The 20,443-nt window shown below is 38.9% G+C and overlaps 1 protein-coding gene across 4 annotated transcripts in view; it reads right to left on the bottom strand.

Moving 5' to 3' along the window:
- The window catches only part of gpatch8 (G patch domain containing 8), a 42,643-nt gene that overhangs the window by 8,978 nt on the left and 13,222 nt on the right, over window positions 1–20,443 (bottom strand). Inside the window, exons 2-4 of one of the 4 annotated variants that reach the window (XM_084434348.1) lie at window positions 18,071–18,148; window positions 10,871–10,889; window positions 7,761–7,833 (exon numbers count right to left, since the gene is read on the bottom strand). In XM_084434348.1, coding sequence (XP_084290474.1) covers window positions 7,761–7,767 — 7 coding nt within the window. In that variant the 5' untranslated portion in view covers window positions 7,768–7,833; window positions 10,871–10,889; window positions 18,071–18,148. Of the gene's footprint in view, window positions 1–1,069; window positions 1,112–7,760; window positions 7,834–7,968; window positions 8,678–10,870; window positions 10,890–18,070; window positions 18,149–20,443 lie in introns of those variants that run through there. The other 3 variants (XM_084434349.1, XM_084434346.1, XM_084434347.1) reach the window with 3 other exon arrangements.

Here is a 20,443-nt window from a genome sequence, read left to right as displayed (position 1 = left end):
TACTAGTTCTTAAGACACAGTCTTGACATAATGGCTGTGTTTATGCAACTGGCACCAGGAATAACTTAACGTAACTAAGGGCTAGGAATTTGACAAACATTTTTTAGTGATTTCTTAAAATTATTTATCCATTACCCATGTAAATTACAATTGTGTGATGCCTAAATACCCTTAAGCATTGAAACACAGATTTGAAACTGACAAAAACAGCCCTTGAGCAGAAAGAGACATTACAATTTGCACATTTAAGACTGTCTAATTTGTGAGAGACTGGAGCTTCAGCCCAGTGGTATAATTGTTCCAGTAAGAAAGTGATAAAGGAGCATGTGCGGAACGATAAGGTCCTGAAGGGATTCCAGCCCCCACCAGATCCTCCAGGAAAGTGCACTGAGGGATTCATACTACCACCAGGGTGCACAAGAGTGTTTATTATCAAAATAGAGAAACTGTATATAATAAATTAAACAGAAGCAGGCCATTAAAAGACACTATAACCAGACACCTAATATGGTTTTAGTGTATTTTAACATTCTACCATATCTAACTGGAAACATGGAATGTTTTTGTAATGATTAGCATTGATTGTCTCTGAGTATGTCTGAGAATTATCTTTAAAAGGTAGGGGGGAATCCCAAAACCAGGTCCCCAAAATCAACGATCATTTCCCCTCCCAAACAATCAGTCTTTGGGAACAACGTGAGGTCAAGACTAGCATTATGCATTCCAGTGAAAGAACATAACGAGACTGGACAAAAAGGTGCAATGCAACAAAAAAGGGGAAGTGAATCTAAATATCCCCCAAAAAACTGAAAACAAACAGAATGAGAGTGTTCTAGAAGAGTGCATATTGAACACTAAGAGACGGGCAGCAGAATGAAGACTAATACAAAGAGAGGTAGAGACAGTTTAAGCCTATTAAACACTGGTGCTCTGATGATGAGAGTCATATCAAAACAAGAAATGGGGGAAAGTAAAATCCAACAAAAAACAAACAAAAAAACAAAACAAAAATGAAAGAATAAATCAAAAGAAAATAACCAATTCAATCAGGGGTAAAAATAACATTTACCACTAAGTTTACCATCAGCACAACATGGCCAGGATCATAATGCTGCAAAAAAGAAACACCAATTGGTTAAGCAGGAAGATTGAGGCACAAAGAGAGCGTTCAGGGGTAAGGGGTAAGGGGTAAAGGGTTAGGGGTGGGTTTGGGGGCAGGGGCTTTGGTGTACCCCCTACCAATGGGCCTGGGTGATTACAGGGATACCCTCTCACCATCCCTGACTCTCCTCCTCTTTTACTGCTAATTTATGGTACTATTGTTTCAGGCTTTTGGGTTCCTCGATGACAAAGCAAGGAGGAGTTTCCCCTCTCTTTGATGATTGTCTTTGAACATAAATGTATCAAACCATCACTCAATCCAAAAAGGAGCACTCTCCTCCCCATTTCCCCCTTTCTCCAATCCCCATGCGGGTCCAAGTCTCCACATGAATGTGTTTGAGACAGAGAGGCTGTTGTATACATACTTCATCACGCAGCTGTATGAGCTATGAGAAGCATACGCTGTGAGTGAGCTTTTAGCAGCGCATCGTTCTTATCGGCCAGCAGGACTCTGGCCTCTTTAGAAGACTAGATCTATTTCAGTCATTTTCATCTCGCCATTGATCTAGAATCAATTCCAATCCGTTTTGTGGTCTTTTGCGTTGCTTAAAACTCAGCTTCACAAGACTGGGTCTCTACAGCCAGCATGCTCTGCAGGAGAGGGGGAAGGAGATGGGTCAGGTCAGGTGAGGCTTTCACAAGTACATTTATAAGAGGAGAAGTGGGATGCAGGTGGGATGGTGTGAAGACTTCTCCCTGCAAGCTAAAACACCTGAGCCCCCACCCTTTGTTTTGGTGACACATACACACACACACACTCTCAACACACACAATTTCCACTCCCACATGTACCACATGTGTACATTCACTTCACAAAAGTGGACGCAGGCAGATAGACCGATCGAAGGCGGAAGGAGGGGGGAGAATGGGCAGGAGATTGAGGCTCATTCTGGCAAGCCATTCAGGGGAATCATGGGAAAGAGGCAGAATCATGTTCACAGCCAATCAGAGGGCCCCATCTCATCTTCTCAGCCAATCAAAACACCCCCATCGCAGCCAAACATACATTAAACTAATATATACAAGAACTATTCTAACATGGGTGAATTCTGAACAATCAAGAGAAAAAAAAAAAAAGGGCAATTTCTTCAAAATATTTACTGATTCCATTTTGGTATGAGTTTCAAATCGTAGCGCTGGTATTTTGAGCAGAGAGCGTTTAGTGATTGTAAGCGTATAGAGAAGAACTAAGAAAGGCCGTTAGGCTACACTGTAAAAGGGGGAGAGTTATTTTGTATTATTTACAAGAAAAAAAACATCCACACGCACACTCACACTTACTCAAACATACACACAAACATACAGTGGGGGAGGTCCTACAAACCTTACCTAAAAACAAGAGTAAAAAAAAGAAAGAAGAGTAAAAAAACAGAGTCAATACAATGGAAACTCAAAGCATTTGGGGAGACATTTCAGTAAATTCACACTCAGTACCAAGGCTCTTTCCAAAAGATAGAGGGAAAAGGAAAAGGATAAGGTTCAAACATCATGGCATGAGCACCATAATGGGTGAACAGGCGTATGTTTGCTTTTTTGATTGTGTGTGGGTTTGTATGATATGTATGCAGCTGAGTCCTTTGCACTAAGAGTGAGTGTTCCCAATTCCCAACATGACCACTTGACTGGGTCAAAACATATATGGTCCCTTTTTTATGAGACACATTGAGTCATTTTCTTTGCAGATTCCACCAAAGCAATTTGGCATGTAATCTGGTGTACATGCTTTCCACAAGCTCTCACTCTACCCCTCCTCTCATTTCTCTCCTGCAAGATGGAACTAATCTACTTCCTCAAGCTCGATGGAAAATCTCTTTTACTGCAAACAAACTTCAGACAATCAATCTGCTGTGTGTATTAAACACAAACAGTGTGATGAAAGGAAGATGACAACCAAGAAAGGACAAAACTCTGATCTTTTGAGTGTCTTGCCAAGCTACAAAACAGATGGGTGGTGCCGGGGAGCACTGGAAACATTCCTAATCTGTCACACACTTGACTTGGCTGGGATGACAACCTCTGGCTTCGGCTACTTCCTCTGGGTTCTCCGCACTGCGAGTTCTAAGAAAGCAGCAAATGGAGTGTGAATTGTTATGGTAAAGGCGAAAAAGAGAGATGCTGTTCTGGTTTCTGTTGTCACCACTTAGGGAAACGCTGAACTCTCTGTGTAGTAGTGCTGGCAATATAAAAATTATGAAATATGGTGAACATCACAATGATTTTGTTGGCCCATTAAGCTTCGTAAAGGGCAAATAAACTTTCTACTGCAACTTGTGATTATAAGAGCAAAACGAAGGAGATATTTAAAATGGTCTCTGATTTAAACCTCAGCAGCAAAAATAGCTATGCTAAAAATGTTAGTTCTTCTGATCGCACCCTTTTAAGCCATTTTAGAGCAGATATAAATATATATTCTCAACATTATTCTAACAGCACGTACACTTTGTTTCAAAAGTTTGGCTTCTTTCTTTTTTTTAAAAAGAAAGTTTTTAAAAGAAGTATGAAATGCTTAAAGCTGCTTATTTGATCAAGAATACAGTAAAAACAGTAATATTGTGAAGTATTATTACAATTTATTTTGTTTTTACGATCACTTCCAATCAACTTAATGCATCTTTACAACATAAAAGTATTAATTTCTTTCAAAAAATGATCCTGCTATTTTGTTATTTTTCCTACTATGGTTGAAATGGGATGTTCATGTCCATGGGAAGCGGTCACTGGGAGCATTGAAAACCGATATTATGCCTTTCGCATTTATGCACACTGAGAACTGATTAAGATCTTGGGCTTTTACACAACGCTGACTTCAGCACGTGAGTAGCAGAGCTTAACAGCTGCAGGCCAGTGGTCTAGAGTGTGCGCGTGTGCAAATGTTCACAATAAAAGCAGTCTCTAGGGAGAGACTCAAACACTTGCCTGATGGGCCGAACGACCTTGCAAAAGTTAGCTGCCACAAACCTTCACTGTTTGCTTTCAATCTAAACCTTTCTGCTAAAATGATTTGTAAAGGTAATTTTAACAAGGCAGCGTGTCAGACAGGTGTCAGCTGAGTTTGCCTCCTTTCACCTTGAGAACATCTCGTACTGATTTACATGTGGGCAGATCAATTTACATGTTTGTGTGCAAACATACAAAAACTCTCATTGCACAGAAGTTGCAATGAGGAATAAAGAGAAAAAACAAAAGAAAGATCTTTTTGTTCAAAATAAATAAATAAAACACTGTTCTTTTGAAATGTGCTCAGAAATCTAAACATTATTTCAGGCTATGAGTCACTACATTTTGTTCTGCTCTTACTACTGATGCACTAAGAGGATGACACATACTTGCATTCCTCATTGTGTGCTTTATTTCCTGCAGGCTTTGCAGCGTGACTGCTGCACACATGCATCCTGCTGGGATGATAAGAGCCTCTGAGTGGGCCTCTGAGTGAGTTCACGCAGTATAAACAGCGCAGCGCTTCTGGGTTGTACGTCAAGAATGTAGGCTCACTATTGGCCGACTCTGGTCATGTGTGTGATGCGTGTGATGGTGTAGCGAAAAGGACGAAAGTCTTACGGGGTTGGAACAACATGAGGGTGAGTAAATACTGACAGAATTAAAAAATTTGGGTGAACTAACCCTTTAATAAGGAAAGTCAACATGAAATCTAACACGTTGTACATCTCAGCTCTGCTCTTAGCGCAACAAGAGACAAAGGGATCTTCTGCAGGGAAGAATGGCTCATATGCATGTTATTCTACCAAACAACCACTGAACACAGACAACAATACTGCATCAATACAGCATATCGCCAGGCCATAAGTCAAGTGCAGGGGAGAAAATAGAGGGGGAACTGGGTGAGGACAGAGGGATGGAGAAAGAAATGAAAAAGTTGTTCTTCCTTAGCAAATGCACTAAAAAAGCACAGTGAATGCTTTTATGTGGTGTGACCCAGAGAATCTCATGACCATTTCGGTTTCTCTTTGATACTGGGTATGCATGAGTGATAGGGTATGTCTGTCTGTCCATATCAGGGATGTGCTTTGAGCCGTCAAGTACTCCTCCTACACCGAATACTTTGCTAGTACAAACACTATTTAGATTGTGCAAATTGATTTACCCTTTCCAACTTAATTTTAAGTATTATTTTAATTATATCAATATCTTATTGCTTTAATAAATGCATATTCCTCATTAAGTTTTGTGAAAAAGCATTGAGGTTTTGATGCCAAAACCATACCATTTTTAAATTGTTTTGGGTGATGTAATGTTTGTGAATAAAACAAAATAAGCTTCACTTGAAAACGTATTTTAAAATGGTTTTTAAATTTAAACCCGACTGTTCAAAAATGGTCACACCTAGCCGGTTTGCGGTCTAAAAATGCCAGTAGGTGGCAGCAAGTGACTGTCTCAATGAGTGAGTCATTGAGTAGTTTATTCAGCAGATTCGTTCAAATGGCTGAATCATTGAGAAACTAAGGAAATTACTGTCTTTATGAATGGATCATTGATTCGTTCAAAAATGCTTATTACTTGGAGACTGGAGCAATGGTTGCTGAGACTGTTGGTCGTTTGCATGTTTGGAACTATTTTCATTGGTGAAAGAGCAAAAACAGACAATATTGTGCCTAAAATTGTCACTTTCTCGTGTCCACTGCTAGGAAATAAACCTGCCTTGCCAAAATTTTCACTGGCCCCACCACAAAAAAGTAACAAATAAATGAAATAAATAAAACAGGCCTAGTTATAGACTTCGTCGTTTTTGACCCATAACCTCAATAAATAAGGTTGCGACACCAAAATCTACGAGCCCTAACTCAAATAAATGTCATAAAGCCTATTGTTAAAAAAAACAAGTAAACTGTCAGTAATAAAATAAGATAACAAATAATAAAATTATGAGCAGTAGTACAACTACAATAGAACAAACATAAATAAAATAAACACCATGTTTTTCAGGAACAGTAATTTTCAGGAAATGAATAATTAAATGTAAAACAGCACTGCATAGTCTTCATTATAAATTAAATATAGATTAATCCTTATTAAAGTTACAAAGGTTATTCATTCAAGGGCAGTGAGGGATTTTAATTCTGTGTCCTTTGTTGTTTGACTAACATTAAAACCAAGACAGCAGCAGGTTTATTAGGCTGCTGTCCCTTTAAGAGCAGCACAGATCCAATATACTGTTACACATTGCGTTTTATTTCTCAACTGTTTTTGTTTACTTAAGATATAACAGACTGTTTCTAAGAATACTCGCCGAGATCAGCATATTTTGATGTAATTTTGTGTGAATATGTCCCTTTAAGCGCAAGATGAGACGCTATCTGAGAAGCGGCTTTCTGGGCATGCATGCACACAAAACTTTTCACACTATTTAATTAAGTTCTCTTTTGAGTCCTCTTGCTCTTTAATATTTAAATTTGCAAGGCTTAAAAACACGTGCAATTGGTAAACTTTCGTGATGCAGCACTTGCTCAATCGGGCAAGTGACAGTTGCGTTAACAGTCCTGAGTGAAGTTTACGTTAACAGTCCAGAGTACTTTACGCTGGCCCCCTGCCATCGGATAGTCCTTATTTTCGAGCCCTGCCCTCTGTTGAAATCAAAGAGGCAACTTCGTCTATACATAAGGACTAAAATAAAACAAATTTAATATCGATTAATATCGATTCTGGAATAAAAAAAAAAAATAAAAATAGATTTTGAAATTGTAAAATATAAATAAATCTATTTTTTTCCCCAGCCCTATTAATGACAGACAACAACAAGTTTATTAGGCTACTGTCACTTTAAGAGTTGACATGACACACATCCTATTTTCTCACAACTTTTTACGTTCATTTAACTCATTTAAGACTGTGCATATGAGGACACTTGAAAAAAATGGGACTTTTGACAATTTGGTGTTTTTGTCCATTCAAGTGCAAAAGATAATTCAGCGCTGTCTGAAGCGGTATTCTGTGTGTGCGTTTTGGGTGTTTGTTCACAGAGAGCTGGTTCACAGACTTCACAGGTTTTTTGTTTGCGTATTATCGCACTTGAATGAATGATAGTGTGATCATATAGCCAAACGCATTAATTGCGTTACATATTTTTAATGCTGTTAAACTTTTTTTTGAGTGAGTGAGTGAATGTCATATCCCACATAGTTAAAACAATTACAATATACCATCCTATAAAATCATAAAAAACATCTAAATTTTTTACAGTATTAACTACAAAATCACTCAAATACCCATCTCTTGTCTATATCTACTCAAGACTATAATTCTCTATAGAAAAGCTAGTGCACTTAATGCTTATCTGATGTCACCTCATGCCAGTCTACCAACTCCTTCCTGTCTATCCATCTCACCCTGTCTTCCCCCATTAACTGTATCAACACTACGGTCCAAACAAATTAATTCCTCACAGACATCCATTAATGTCAGTACAAATGAGAAATACAAATGGGTGTGCTGGAACAGAATAGAGAGAGAGAGAGATCAGAAAAGTAAGAAAGAAAACATTTTTACAACTGATCAAACCATAGGGAATTGATGCTGTTGGGTGGAAATCAAGAGACAGAAAGAGTGGGAGAGATTGAGCTTTACAGTAAAAAGTGCTTGCTTACCCTGCATGGTTTTGCCCAGGCCTTGACCCAACTTCCAGCCATGTTTCTGAAGGAGCCGGTGCCCAATGTTATCCTGATGTGAGGAAGAAAGGAAAGAAAGACCACAATATTCCAATAATAAGAAGCGCTTTCCTCACACACGCACACACTCACACTGAGTCACAAGTACACATGATAGGCAGACAACTGTCAAAACATCCTCACTCACTGTCATCAACATTAGCAACATCTGCTACACCTTTAAACTCCTTGTCTGATGGGGAGCGGAAGGGAGAGAGGGAGATAGATAGAAAGAACAAGAGGAGGAAAAGTCATTGGGCTCTGTAATAAGGCATATATCTGAAGCCCTTACAGTCTAGTGCTTGTTGTGGAGGAGTAACTGAACCCAACTTCATTCTAAAACCTATAGTGTAAAATCTAAACTACAGCTTAACAGGGGCATTCCTCAAATGAACAACTAGTGGAGGTAACAGCTAAAAGGGATGTAAGTTTACACTACCAACCTCTGAGTTTACTAACTCACTTTCAGTGGAGGGAGGAACCTACGGTTATATATGTATCATTACACACAAATACATACATAAACCGTCTCAGGGAGAAAGATTAATGCACAAACTAAGGGGGGAAGGAACGGCACAGACAGAGTTTGCATACACATACAAACCAAACACTTTCACAAGCTTTTTGTGAGTTCATCATCATGACAACAGAGCCACCACAAAAAAAAATAACACAGTATGTAGCTGTAACGAGAGTGAAAGGAGGAGATCGAGGAGTGAGACAGTCAGAGAGGTAGATTGATAGATTTATGGAGAGACAAAAAAGAAAAGTAGAGAGGGAGGCCTCGGTTACCATTGAGAGGCTCGATCTGCATGTGTGTGAGTGTGTTTGCATTTTATAGACTGATCTGATGCTTCATACAAAAAAAAAATACAAAAAAAACAGGATACTCTGAAATACAAGAAAATATATATATATTTTTTTTAAATCAAGCTTAAAGTCACAACAAAAAAAGAAACAGCTTTAATCAGATCCAAGCATAAAGAAAAAAGTAATAAATGGATAATATCTAAAAAATGTGAACAGTGAAATAATTCCTTTTTATCTACAAACACACACACACCACAAATAAAGGCCAATATGAACAACAATAAATAAATAAATAACGAGGTGAAAACCAAAACCATTAACCAGCATGCAGCTTTTTGTTAAACCACTTTAACAAAAAGAGACGGCGGTGTTAGTCGTGTCTATATAGTAGTAAGCATATTCAGGGAGGGAGAGGGCAGCAGAGAACTTATGAAGTTGTTACAGATGAGGGCGAGCATATTACAGTGGTGATGCATAAGGTCATCTAAACAGATGTCAAAACCTAGAGAGAGTGAGCATAAGATGGAGCAGCCATGAGTGGTGTGTGAGAGGCAAGGAGTGGAGCAAGTACAAGGTTAGAGCATTATGAGTAGGGAGGGAGTGGTTACCCCCACAAGACACACCCACTTTTCCATTACTTTCCACTCTGCCAATTGTTTGCCACGCCCACGCAATAGTTTGGCCAATTTGGATACTGAACGCTAAACTGACAGCCCTAAATATCCATTTTATAAATACAAAGCCATCAGTCTTTACAGTCTGTTATTAGAGAGCCGTGAGGCTTGTTTTTAATAGTGCTTCAAAATAGCTACTCCATTTCTTTTCCTTGCTTTGGTGTTAAGACTGCTACTGGGATTTGATCATATTTTCCCATTTATTTAATGGGGTTATTGCAACAGGCCTCCTGAGACGTCCCTAACTCTTTTAAGAGTCGAATTAAGATTGAAATGAGCAAACTTGTGGCAAAAAATATCATTTACTCAAGTTCATTTCACTTTATGAAATTAAACAAGGTAGAATAAACTAGTAGTTACATAGACCAATTTTCTTTTCTTTTCTTTTTTTTTAATAGATTTTCACACTTTTCTACTTTCTCAATAGGTCTCTAAAGATTTGAAAGTCTCTTATAGTCACTAAGGCTGCATTTATTTGATCAAAAATACAATAAAAAAATAATATTGTGAAATATAATTACAATTTATTCTTCCTGTAATGGCGAAGCTGAATTTTTAGCATCCATTACTCCAGTCTTGATTTTCAAAAAATATATATAATCTTATAATCTTCCATACAAAATAACAGTGTTAAATCTTCAGCTCATTTATATCTCAGCTTGGAGAGTGTACATACCTCTCAGCTTCATACCTGCAATGTGTGTGTGTGGCGACAGAATATGGAAACGTTTTCTCCAGATGGTCTTGTATGGGGAGCTGCACTAATACTTATCTAGTACAAAATCCCCTTTGAGCCTCTGGACATCCAAACAGTTACGTGCATGTTCTTCCGTTCAAATTACAGGGATGAAAAAAGGAACAAGACCATGGGATAACGATCATTTCCTTTTCTGTATTTATAGTCAGCAGAGGAGGCCACAGAACGCAGATTAAAAGCAGCATAAGGCCAATTACAGCTCGCATGTACCTCTAAAGAAATTATGGCAGAACAGAATTCATCATAAGACAGATGAGCTCATTGCGTACAGATGTGAAGAAAGACCACAGGATCAAAAGAGTGCAGGTCCCAGGATCTTTCATTTATCAGCAGTGCAGATGCGCCTGCAGTAAGCCCAACCCAAAAGGCCTGCAATGCAGTGGCTCTGCAGCATCCTCTGCTAACACCACACAGCATTTCATCATTCTGAAGACTGGAGGAGAATCTAAACAGGGTGCGCATTGAGCTGACCTCACATTACCTCTTCCTGCTGAGTGGAGCACTTTACACAGCAAATGTGAACTCCTCTTTCCCAAACAGGAGACCATTAGATCAAGAGGACAGAACTTGGGGAAGAAAGCTATCTTTGCCTAGTTTAATTCTTCATATGAGCCAATCAGAATCATGTCGGATGTGGCCCAGGGCCAATCACCGGGCCCGTGGATGGCGTGTCAGGCAGACGTGGGAGGCGGGTGGGTTTTGTGGGGACAAACGGATGAATGCACTAAAATAAAACAGACAGATGAAGAGCAACAACGCCGAAGAATCCAACAGCAGTGCAAGTGGAGTGAAAACATGTCCATACGAACCTGGCTTTTAAACCCTGGGCTGTCAAAAGAACAGTCAAACGTCACACAAACTGAAGAAACTGGCCAATCTCTACAGCTTTCTACTGGTCACACTGTCTCTTTGATCCACTACATTACCACAGTGAATTCACACATCTACACATCCACTAACTGGCAGTTAATTCATATGAATGATTAAAAAACAACAACAAAATGTTATATTGTCCAAACATATACACTCCCACAAGAAAAGAGTGATAGAGAGTGATGTTATCAACATAGTAATAGCAGGGAGTGAGAAAGGGAGAGGAAGGTGGGATTAAATTAGAACCAAACAGAGACGTGCAGGGCAGCGAGTGGTTTAACATTGCGTTTAGGGCTTTGATAGCTTCATTAAGACTGATTTAAAAATTGAGAATGAGCTACACTAAATTTGACGTTTTATACCGTGCAATACTGAAGCGTGGAAAATTCACAGTACCGTCGTTACAAAAACATGTCACCTTGTAAATAAAACGTAAAGAAACGCTTTCTTTTTTTATCTTTCTGCCCATGAAAAATGTAAATATGAAAATAGAAAGAACTATTATGTTGATACATTGAGAATAAAAAAAAAAACATCTTAAAGTGACTAGGAATTGATGGTCTCAGAGACCAATGGAAATGTAAAAATCAAAGAACTATAAGGGCTGTGACACACCAAGCAGACGGTCAGCCATCAGTGCGAGTCTGTCGGGCTAGTTTTCACAGTATGTTCTACATGTCGGGGGGAGCTCACCCAATTCAGCATGTTTAATTGGCAGTTGGCAAAAAAGATCGCTTTGAATAGCTGTTCAGTTTAGTGAACGAGTCAGTGCATGAGAATAAAAGCGAAAGTGATGAAAGAGAGCAAAGAAGTCAAGACAGCAGAGACAGAAGGCTGTTCTAATTTGACATCATCTTACCTGGGCATTCCAATACACAAATGTTTTGATAACAATATGAGCTGTCTGGAGTGAAGAAAGTGAGCGGACTGATATTCAAAATGGTAAGCAAGCGCTGCTTTATTTAGGGTTTATATATCTGTAATGAGTCCTAATTTCCGTTTCCCTTTTTGATTGACGAATATAGACAACTGATACCTGCTGAAATAGACAGTTATTTCATACATGCAGGTGCAGAACACGTGTGCTAATTGGCAGTCGCCTGTAGTCCTTTTGCTGCCGCTAGTTCTTTGACGTCGGCTTGGTGTGTCACGGCCTTAAGAGCCAGTAATTGGTGGCCAATGATGAAACCATTTATGAGGTGACAGTGTTCCTGCTGACCTTCATGCTCTAAAGCTTCTGACATTTTGGTGTCCAGCTACAAACAGAGATAACCAAAAACAGCCAGAGAAATCAGAGCAGGAAAGTTGTATCAAGTTAAGGTGGGTGGGGTGATGGGATAGTCGTTTTTTTTTGGTGGGGGGGGGGGGGGGGATATTGGTATTTATGATTGTTTGCTAGGGGACCTTGACAGCTGGTGTTGAGTCATTGTGCTTATGGAAGAGACGGAGAGAAATCTAACACATTCTCTTTCTTACTGCCAGAGAATGTAAACTACTCAGGTCCAAATGGGAGGACAGCAGGGAGGCTTTTTAATGTCACAGTGGCAGTTTTCTTATGCGCAGTGGCCCCATTTAGCCACACTTATTGTCTGAATGTCACTGCATTAGAGAGCAAAACATCAAACCAAGAGGCACCTGAAAACAATGATGCTAGAGGCATTTTATCATTACTTTTAATGAACAACTCATCTGCAGTATATCTCTGTATAAATTAAATCCCAACTAACCTTTGTTCCTTAATTCATTGCACTTGGGTTGATATTTTGCCCTTTAATGCAGACATTAAGTATGGCTAAAGTGTCCAAACACTTTTTGGTGCCACTGAGTTCCTGGAAAGTCGTGGTCTTCGGTATTTAATCTCTGAACTTTACAATAATAAAGAAGAAAAAGGAGAAGACCGTGATGATGGAAAAGACACCTCAGCTATAGGATCATGTCTAAAGGTCAGGGTTCTTTTGAAATGGCAAACCTTGACCTTTCTATCACAACATTTCCCAGTTTAACTCTCACACAGAAGATCAAGAGCTTCATTAAGAGAATGTGTGTGCATGTGGTTGCAAAGTTAAACTGTGTGGACTGAATGTTTTGAAGAATGCCTGTACCAATTTTTAAGGCCTTTTAGGTTGGAAATTGTTGTACCAGTGAGATATATCAGTCACTCTATATCAGCATTTGGGACTTAAAAATCATATTCAAAGCCAAGCCATTTTTTTCACAGTAACTGGCAATTAAAAACAGGGACTTGCAGAACACTGGAAAGTCTTATGTAAAATAAATGTGTCCATTCAAGGTGCACATTTCTCCCACCAATCTTGATTAACGTATAGCAACTTTGGATGCTTTTTTAAATATTTATATTTAAGTGTAGAGCACAACGCTTGCGTCTCACACAGATCACAAAACTGATGGGAGCAGTGCCGGTGGAACACAGCGGATTGGATCTAAAACCTTGGGATATCAAACAGCTTGTTTAACCATCTCTGCGAGTTACCAGAACCCCAAAAGAAAATACACTCAAGACACTGACTGATAGACAACTAGATTTCCAGTGTGGTTTTGTTCACACAGCACAGGTTTACCGAGTCCACTCTAGATGCGGCTGTCGTGAACATTTAAGGGAGTGATGCTGGTCATAAATGCTTTTGTGACTCTCGTTAACCAAATTGTGTGAAAATAACCATATTTAGCGGTGCAAAACAGGACGGACAATAATATTTCCTTATATATCAATATAGTCATAAATTAATGCATTCTGAGTTTCCTACAGTATTTAAAGTTAGTTACACACCATGAGTAGCGATAATAATCATGTTATGTGTGTGATTACGTGATGTTTGTCATTTGACTTGGTCACTGCCCAGTGCACATCTCCTTGGGTTGGGGGGCGAGAAAAGGAAGATGAGAATTAGGGTACATAGTAAGATGAAGGGGAGTGTGTGTGAAAGAGAAACTAATGCTACAGACTTAACATGCAAACAGACAAACAAAGGTGTTAAGAGAGCAAGGAAAAGGGAAGAAGTAGATAAAAGCATATGGGAAAATAAGAGAAGATCCCGATTACCACAAACCTCTAGCTGCCTACAGATCACACACAATGATTGGCAGAGGAGAGGCATGGGAAACAAGAACGTGACAAACACAGTGCTCAAACACAAGACGCACACACATACATGCAGCGATGGCTGTCACCGTCCATCCGGACCAGCTGCTAGGAGTTCTGCGATATAAATACACCACTGGTGTTTGGTGGAAAATAGCCCTGACACACAAGATCTACAAAAGGAAAACGGGGGGCAAATAAACCAAAGCTCAGATATTGCTGTGTGTTTGTGTGATTGAGGAAATATTATGCACTGTATACTATGTTCGGAGTGTAAAAAATGAATTGACAGTGATAGCCATTGCTTCCTGCGGTGTGTAACGTCACTGCTTTTCACGAACACTGTGTGTGGCAGTTCTGCTCTCCACACCCCTCCATAGACAATAGTGCAGGAGCAGGAATCATTTGGTTCAGGCAGGCAGCCAGGCCACCTCTCCTGCTCTCTCTCGTGTCCTTCTGACCAGCAGATCTGCCCCGTTCATAACTAGACACATGAAAACATACTTCTACAGCTTGTTAAAAATGATTGGACATGAATACATGATTCAAAGTCACACTTACAATAATAAAAGCTATTAACATGGTACTAGAGAATCTTTTATTTATTTACTTTTATCACGTTCACCATGTCCAGTATCACACTCAACAATAAGGATTTATTTTTCCAGCCAGTCTGCTTGTCCCACTGCACTTATCTTGTTAATATTTACAATTACCCCATGACAAAAACAAATATAGTTTTTATTTAAATAAATTTCTTGCAATTTCTTTACCATTTATTGTCAAAATTACAATAAATCAAAATATATATCATGTTTAAAATTGCCAATAACGGATGGCTTAACTGGGATACTCTCACACTGGCCCCACCTGTGTGGCCTATCCTTATTGTTGAGCCCTGACATTATGTCAACACATGGAAAAGTGGTCCTTTCAATACAAACTGGTGGTTTTTATTAAACCAATGACGAGAGAGAGAGAGAGAGAGAGAGAGAGAGAGAGAGAGAGAGAGAGAGAGAGAGAGAGAGAGAGAGAGAGAGAGAGAGAGAGAGAGAGAGAGAGAGAGAATATATAATATAATAGAAAGACATACCTGAGAATCTGATTTTAGTGAATTTACCCTAAAATAAAGTTGCCTTAGTGTAACTGGAGCAGAGAGGACAACATGGAGAGGAGGAGAGGCATCCGGCATGCAAGCCTCTGCAATACAGAGCGAACCAGACAGAGAGACAGAGACGAGAGCTGCCTGCGATATTATCTACATGCCTAGTCAGCGAAAAATGCAGTCCCAGTTGCACAAGCACCATGCCAGCACATAATGACAGAGGGTACTGTACACCGAATCACTGTGTTGGACAGAAAGAAGGACAGAATGATGAGAGAGACAGAGAGATAGTGAGAGAGACAGACAGAAAGAGCAAGAGTGAGAGACAGAGAGAGTGAGAAAGCGTTACAAGGAGCCCCTAAAGAGACAGGAGGAGAGCAGAGCGTGCAGATACAAACCGGGTCAGAGCTGCTTAGCTAATTGGGGCCAATTCGCTGCAGGAGAGAAATGTCGAACACCCCAAGTTGTGTACAATACTGAAAATATCTGAAATGAACTGTCCTACACAAACACTAACACAAAAAACAAAAACACACAAGATACAGGGCACTAGTGTGCTCATACACAGTTACACACACACACACACACACACACACCACTTTCTCTCAATCAAAAGGCACACATTCCCTCTAGCTCTCCTATGTGAGGTGGACGACACACTGAGTGGTTCATATCTAAATCAGGTCAGTTTAGCTTGAATCAAACGGAACAGACACACAGACCAGTTGTGTAATTCAAATGGTAGCGTGTCTGCGTATCAAAGGTCTGCCTCCAAGTCTGTCAAATCTGACTGACTCAGAGTGAATGTATCGATCGAATGCTTTATTTTAACCAATAAATGCCTGTGCATGGATGTATTATTCTAGCTCTGAGAGCTGACGCACATGCGCATCTTCTAAAGAGGCTTTTTTTCTGTATGCTTAGAGGAGTCCATTTGCAAGATAGAGTGAACTAAACAGCCTGTTGTGGTTCAACGTCAAACCTATAAAACCTATGCAGCATGTGTGTTTGCAGCTTGTGTTGGTGTGTCAGTCAAAACACTAATTACTGATTAAAGGAACAAAGCATAAGCAGATTTGTCTCAACTACAGTTGATAATCATTTAGTGGGATTCTCTTTCAAATCTTAATCATATTTGACTGATATTCTTGGCATTATAACACCATGTCTAAACCGGATGCGAGCGGCTCAATGCGACAAAAAAACAATAGAAACCATTACAATCAGTGATGCTGTCTACACTGGATGCGACAACTCCCTGACAGTAAAATGATGCCTCGTTCTATTTCAGAAGTACTCCAAGCACTGACGCTACTTCTGACACTAAGGAGAAATGGATTTGGAACGGTTGTTTTGTCACTTAGTATTTTTGTATTGTTTTTCAGTGCAAATGTCTAAAGATTCTAAAATCAAGATACATTTACATGACATGCAAAATTACATCAGAAATGAAGTCTTGTTTTCTGAGAAACTGATCTAAATGAAGTGAGTTTATGATTAAAAACCAGAAGAAATATCTGCCAATGGGCTCATAAAATCAATTTAATTCTAAGGGAAGTTCATATAACTCACTGACATATTTATTATTGTTTTACGCATAGTCTCACATAATTTTGTTCAATTTGTTCAAGACTTAATTTTTACATTTGCAAACCAAGAAAACAGGATGAAATACTGTGGAAGAAATATATATTTTTTAATGCAAATACTATTCATTTAAATCTTTCTGCTCTGATTTTATATGTGCAAGGGCAAATTAAGACTTTAAGACCTTTTTAAGACCTGCAGAAAACCTGTATATTACAAAAAATATTTTAAAATAAATTAAAATTACATTATTTTAAATTATTCCTGTGATGGCAAAGCTGAATTTTCAGCATCATTACTCCAGTCTTCAGTCACATAATCCTTCAGAAATCATGTAATATGCTGATTTGGTGCTCAAGCAACATTTCTAATCATGATCAACGTTGAAAACAGTTTAAATTACTTTACTATCACTTTTGATCAATTAAATGTGTCTCTGAATAGAAAGTATTCACTTCCTTCAAAAAAAGTTGTAATGGTTTTTGTGGATTGTTTGATTAATATTTGTTTTTTTATCTCTGTTCAACTTGTTGCATATGTAACCAGCCTCACAGTTTTCATTAACTAACTTAACCTTTAAAAAAAGAGGGCTAACTGTATTGTGGCATATACTGGATATACTGTGGCTATCATGAGGGCCCTTGGCCTCCTCCTACACTGAAGCTGAATCAACGGAGCTCATCAAGGACAACACCCAGAGGAGCATGCACAAGCGGACAAACACTCCAGGTCTGCACTTTGAAATGGCCTTGGATAGGGCAGTTACTCAAAGAAATTGAGCAATCATGGGTAAAAGATCAAAATGTATGTCTCGAACAAAGAGTCTGGCCAATGTTAAATTATATATCGTGACTGTGCATGTCTGTTTCTACCTGAACCTTTTCTACAGTGTGCCATCCACTTCACATTTTAAACACGTCAAAATAAACTTATTTCATTCAGGAATCCCATCTAACATCCACACAAGCACATAGCCATCCTCTCTCACATCTGTGATCCAAAAAAATAACAAATAAAAAAATGAACAGCAAGTTGATCACAGTGATTGGTACAATCCAACAGATCTGCTTCACTTGTGTCTTTATTATACAGTCACACAGGTGATGACACCAGATGTGTTCACTGAAGGCCGGAGTGGAGAACAGGGAAGGGGGTCTACGGTGGCCTCCAGAAATGGAGTGCTGACTTTACCAAAAAGGAACTGATTTGACTATCTCTAAAATAAGGGTAGGGGCTGACCATAGAGGTGGTGTGGCTATCCCTGACTGGACCAATCATTCACACTCTCACATACAGGAAGCAGCTGTTCTAGTCAACAGTACCAAGTGAGGTGTGCAGCCTTACCGGTTCTATGGGCTTGTCCAAAGAGGCCTGTTCCAACTCCAACTGACCTTCCTCATACTGGTCAAAGTGATTTCCACCCTGAGAGGAGAGAGGGAAAGGAGAGAGACAAGGAGGATGATAGATTAAAGCAGAGCAAACATTCCCTGTAAAATTATTTGTGTGCTAAAATGAAGGATGTTCCTAAATGTTTCCCCTCTAAAAACGAAATTGCATACAAAACAAACAGATACTGCAATGTTTCATCCTTAAAGGAAACAGTACTGAAACATTCAGTTTTAATGAACTGATTCTTGGCTTCATGCCAAAAGCCTGACAAACCGGATCATTCATCTGCCTCGATTCCAACAGCAGGAATTTAATCAGATGAGAAAAATGAGGTCACCTTGAAAGGGAGGAGGGGGTGATTTCCAATCCACCTGCTCATCTTTTTCTCTATGAAATATAGGTCAGTCAATCTAGCAGTTTTTTCCTCTTTATTCTATTGTTATTTTTTATCTTTTGCCACTTGCTACTGATTAGAGGAAATTTACAGGCAGAGGAATGCGAATCGGCTGGAATCAATTCTGTGTCTGTAATACGATTGTCACAACTTAAAGCCAAACCATTGGCTTTACATTTGGTCTATTACAACAAACCAGGGACCAGTCTTAAAGTAAGTTTGTGTAAGACAACAACGGAAGTAGCAACAGATCAAGAAAACAAACAAAAACAAAAAAAGTGGGACTTGGAATTATCTATCGGTTGTTGATCTAAATGCGACCTTGAGGTTGATTGTAAGAAAGGAGCAGGGTTTAAGCAGACTAAATGATCCAGGCATGTCACCAGAGAGACGTTTGTTGTCTTGTTCACTGGAAGATTGAGCTGTTTTGATAAAAAACAAGCTAAAAAAAATAATGAAACATGGAAAAACAAAGAAAAACAAAATAGGTGAATCATTCACGATAAGATGCATTTAGAAAATGGACCGGTTGAATTTACATTTCATGCTGACTTGAAGCTTTGATTTCACCTCTTTGAAACCATTCATCTTATTAAGCTCATGAAGCACATGATCATGGCAAATGAGTAGACAGAATTAGGGCTGCACAATTAATCGAATTTCTAATCGCGATTACGATTGTGGATGCCACGATTACGTAATCGTTCAAAGCTGCGAAAAAAAAAAAAAGATACAGAAAAATCCACTCTGCGTGCATTTAGAGCATGTTATGAGAGGCGAATCACAACTACTTAAAAAAACCCCAGCACAATAGGAACTACCAGGCAGTGACGTATGTGTACGTACGCTGAAATAAAAAGTCTTTTTCACCTCAGAAAAACGGACGTTCCTGTCCTTTCAGCCGTTATACTGTGTTCGTAGCGCACACTCTTCAATTGCACGTGCAAATGCGGCAGCTCGCGCTGTGTATAAAGTGCAAAGGAAACTACGAGCATGCAACGTTGTTACGTTGTAAATTGGTAAGTCACAAAATAAAAGTAAAATACCAATAAATCACGTTACTGGTACGTCGTGTGTAAGCAGAGAAGGATTTGCATGCAGGGATGATTTTCATTCTATTCACCAGGAGCAGTTTCCATGTTTCATTAACAGTTCTTGTTAATATTGTGTTCTCACCATGGTAACTGTCGTTTCAATATTAACCCCACAATGCCACTTTATTTTCACTTTGTGTTATTTTTTATATTTTAAATGACTGTGGTGGCTCATATCAACATTGTATTAACAAAAGCTAGTTTGGGACTGCTATTTAATAGCTTTAGCATATGGGCTAATGTTTATTTCTTAGTAGTCTTTACTATTAGTCATATTCTTACAATTTATGTGTAGGCCTATGTTAAGTAAAGGGGGACAGTGTGTGTGTGCACAATTTTTAAGTAAACATGTAGGCTATAATAATATGCCTATATATATATATATATTCAATGTAAATTGTGATAATCGTAATTAATAATCGCAATTACAATTTCAAGGGAATAATCGACAATTATGATTTTTGTCATAATCGTGCAGCCCTAGACAGAATATTTAAAAAAAATTATACAAACAGAAAAAAGACTGACAACAGCTAAAACTGGTTAAGCTGTCAGCTGTTGTTGTACTCCGTGTGCCATCAGAAGCCTCTGCTACAGGGAGTCAACATCTCCCAATGACAGGCCAATGACACCAGCACTTACCCACCTGCATGCAAACAGTTTAAACCAGAACTGGCTACTACAAGATACTGAAGAACACAGATGTAGAACTATATATTCACTCAACAACACAGCTTTTGCACTTGACATTTATCTTTTTTTTGAACATTTAATAGCAGACACCCACATACATCCAATGGGAATACCGTGTGCTCTTACACAAGCAAAGAAAAACTCGCT

The sequence above is a fragment of the Rutilus rutilus genome (genome assembly GCF_951802725.1).
Source record: "Rutilus rutilus genome assembly, chromosome: 1".
Lineage (NCBI taxonomy): Eukaryota > Metazoa > Chordata > Actinopteri > Cypriniformes > Leuciscidae > Rutilus > Rutilus rutilus.
The sequence above is the reverse complement of the archived record's forward strand: the minus strand, read 5'-3'. Positions and strand labels throughout refer to the sequence as shown.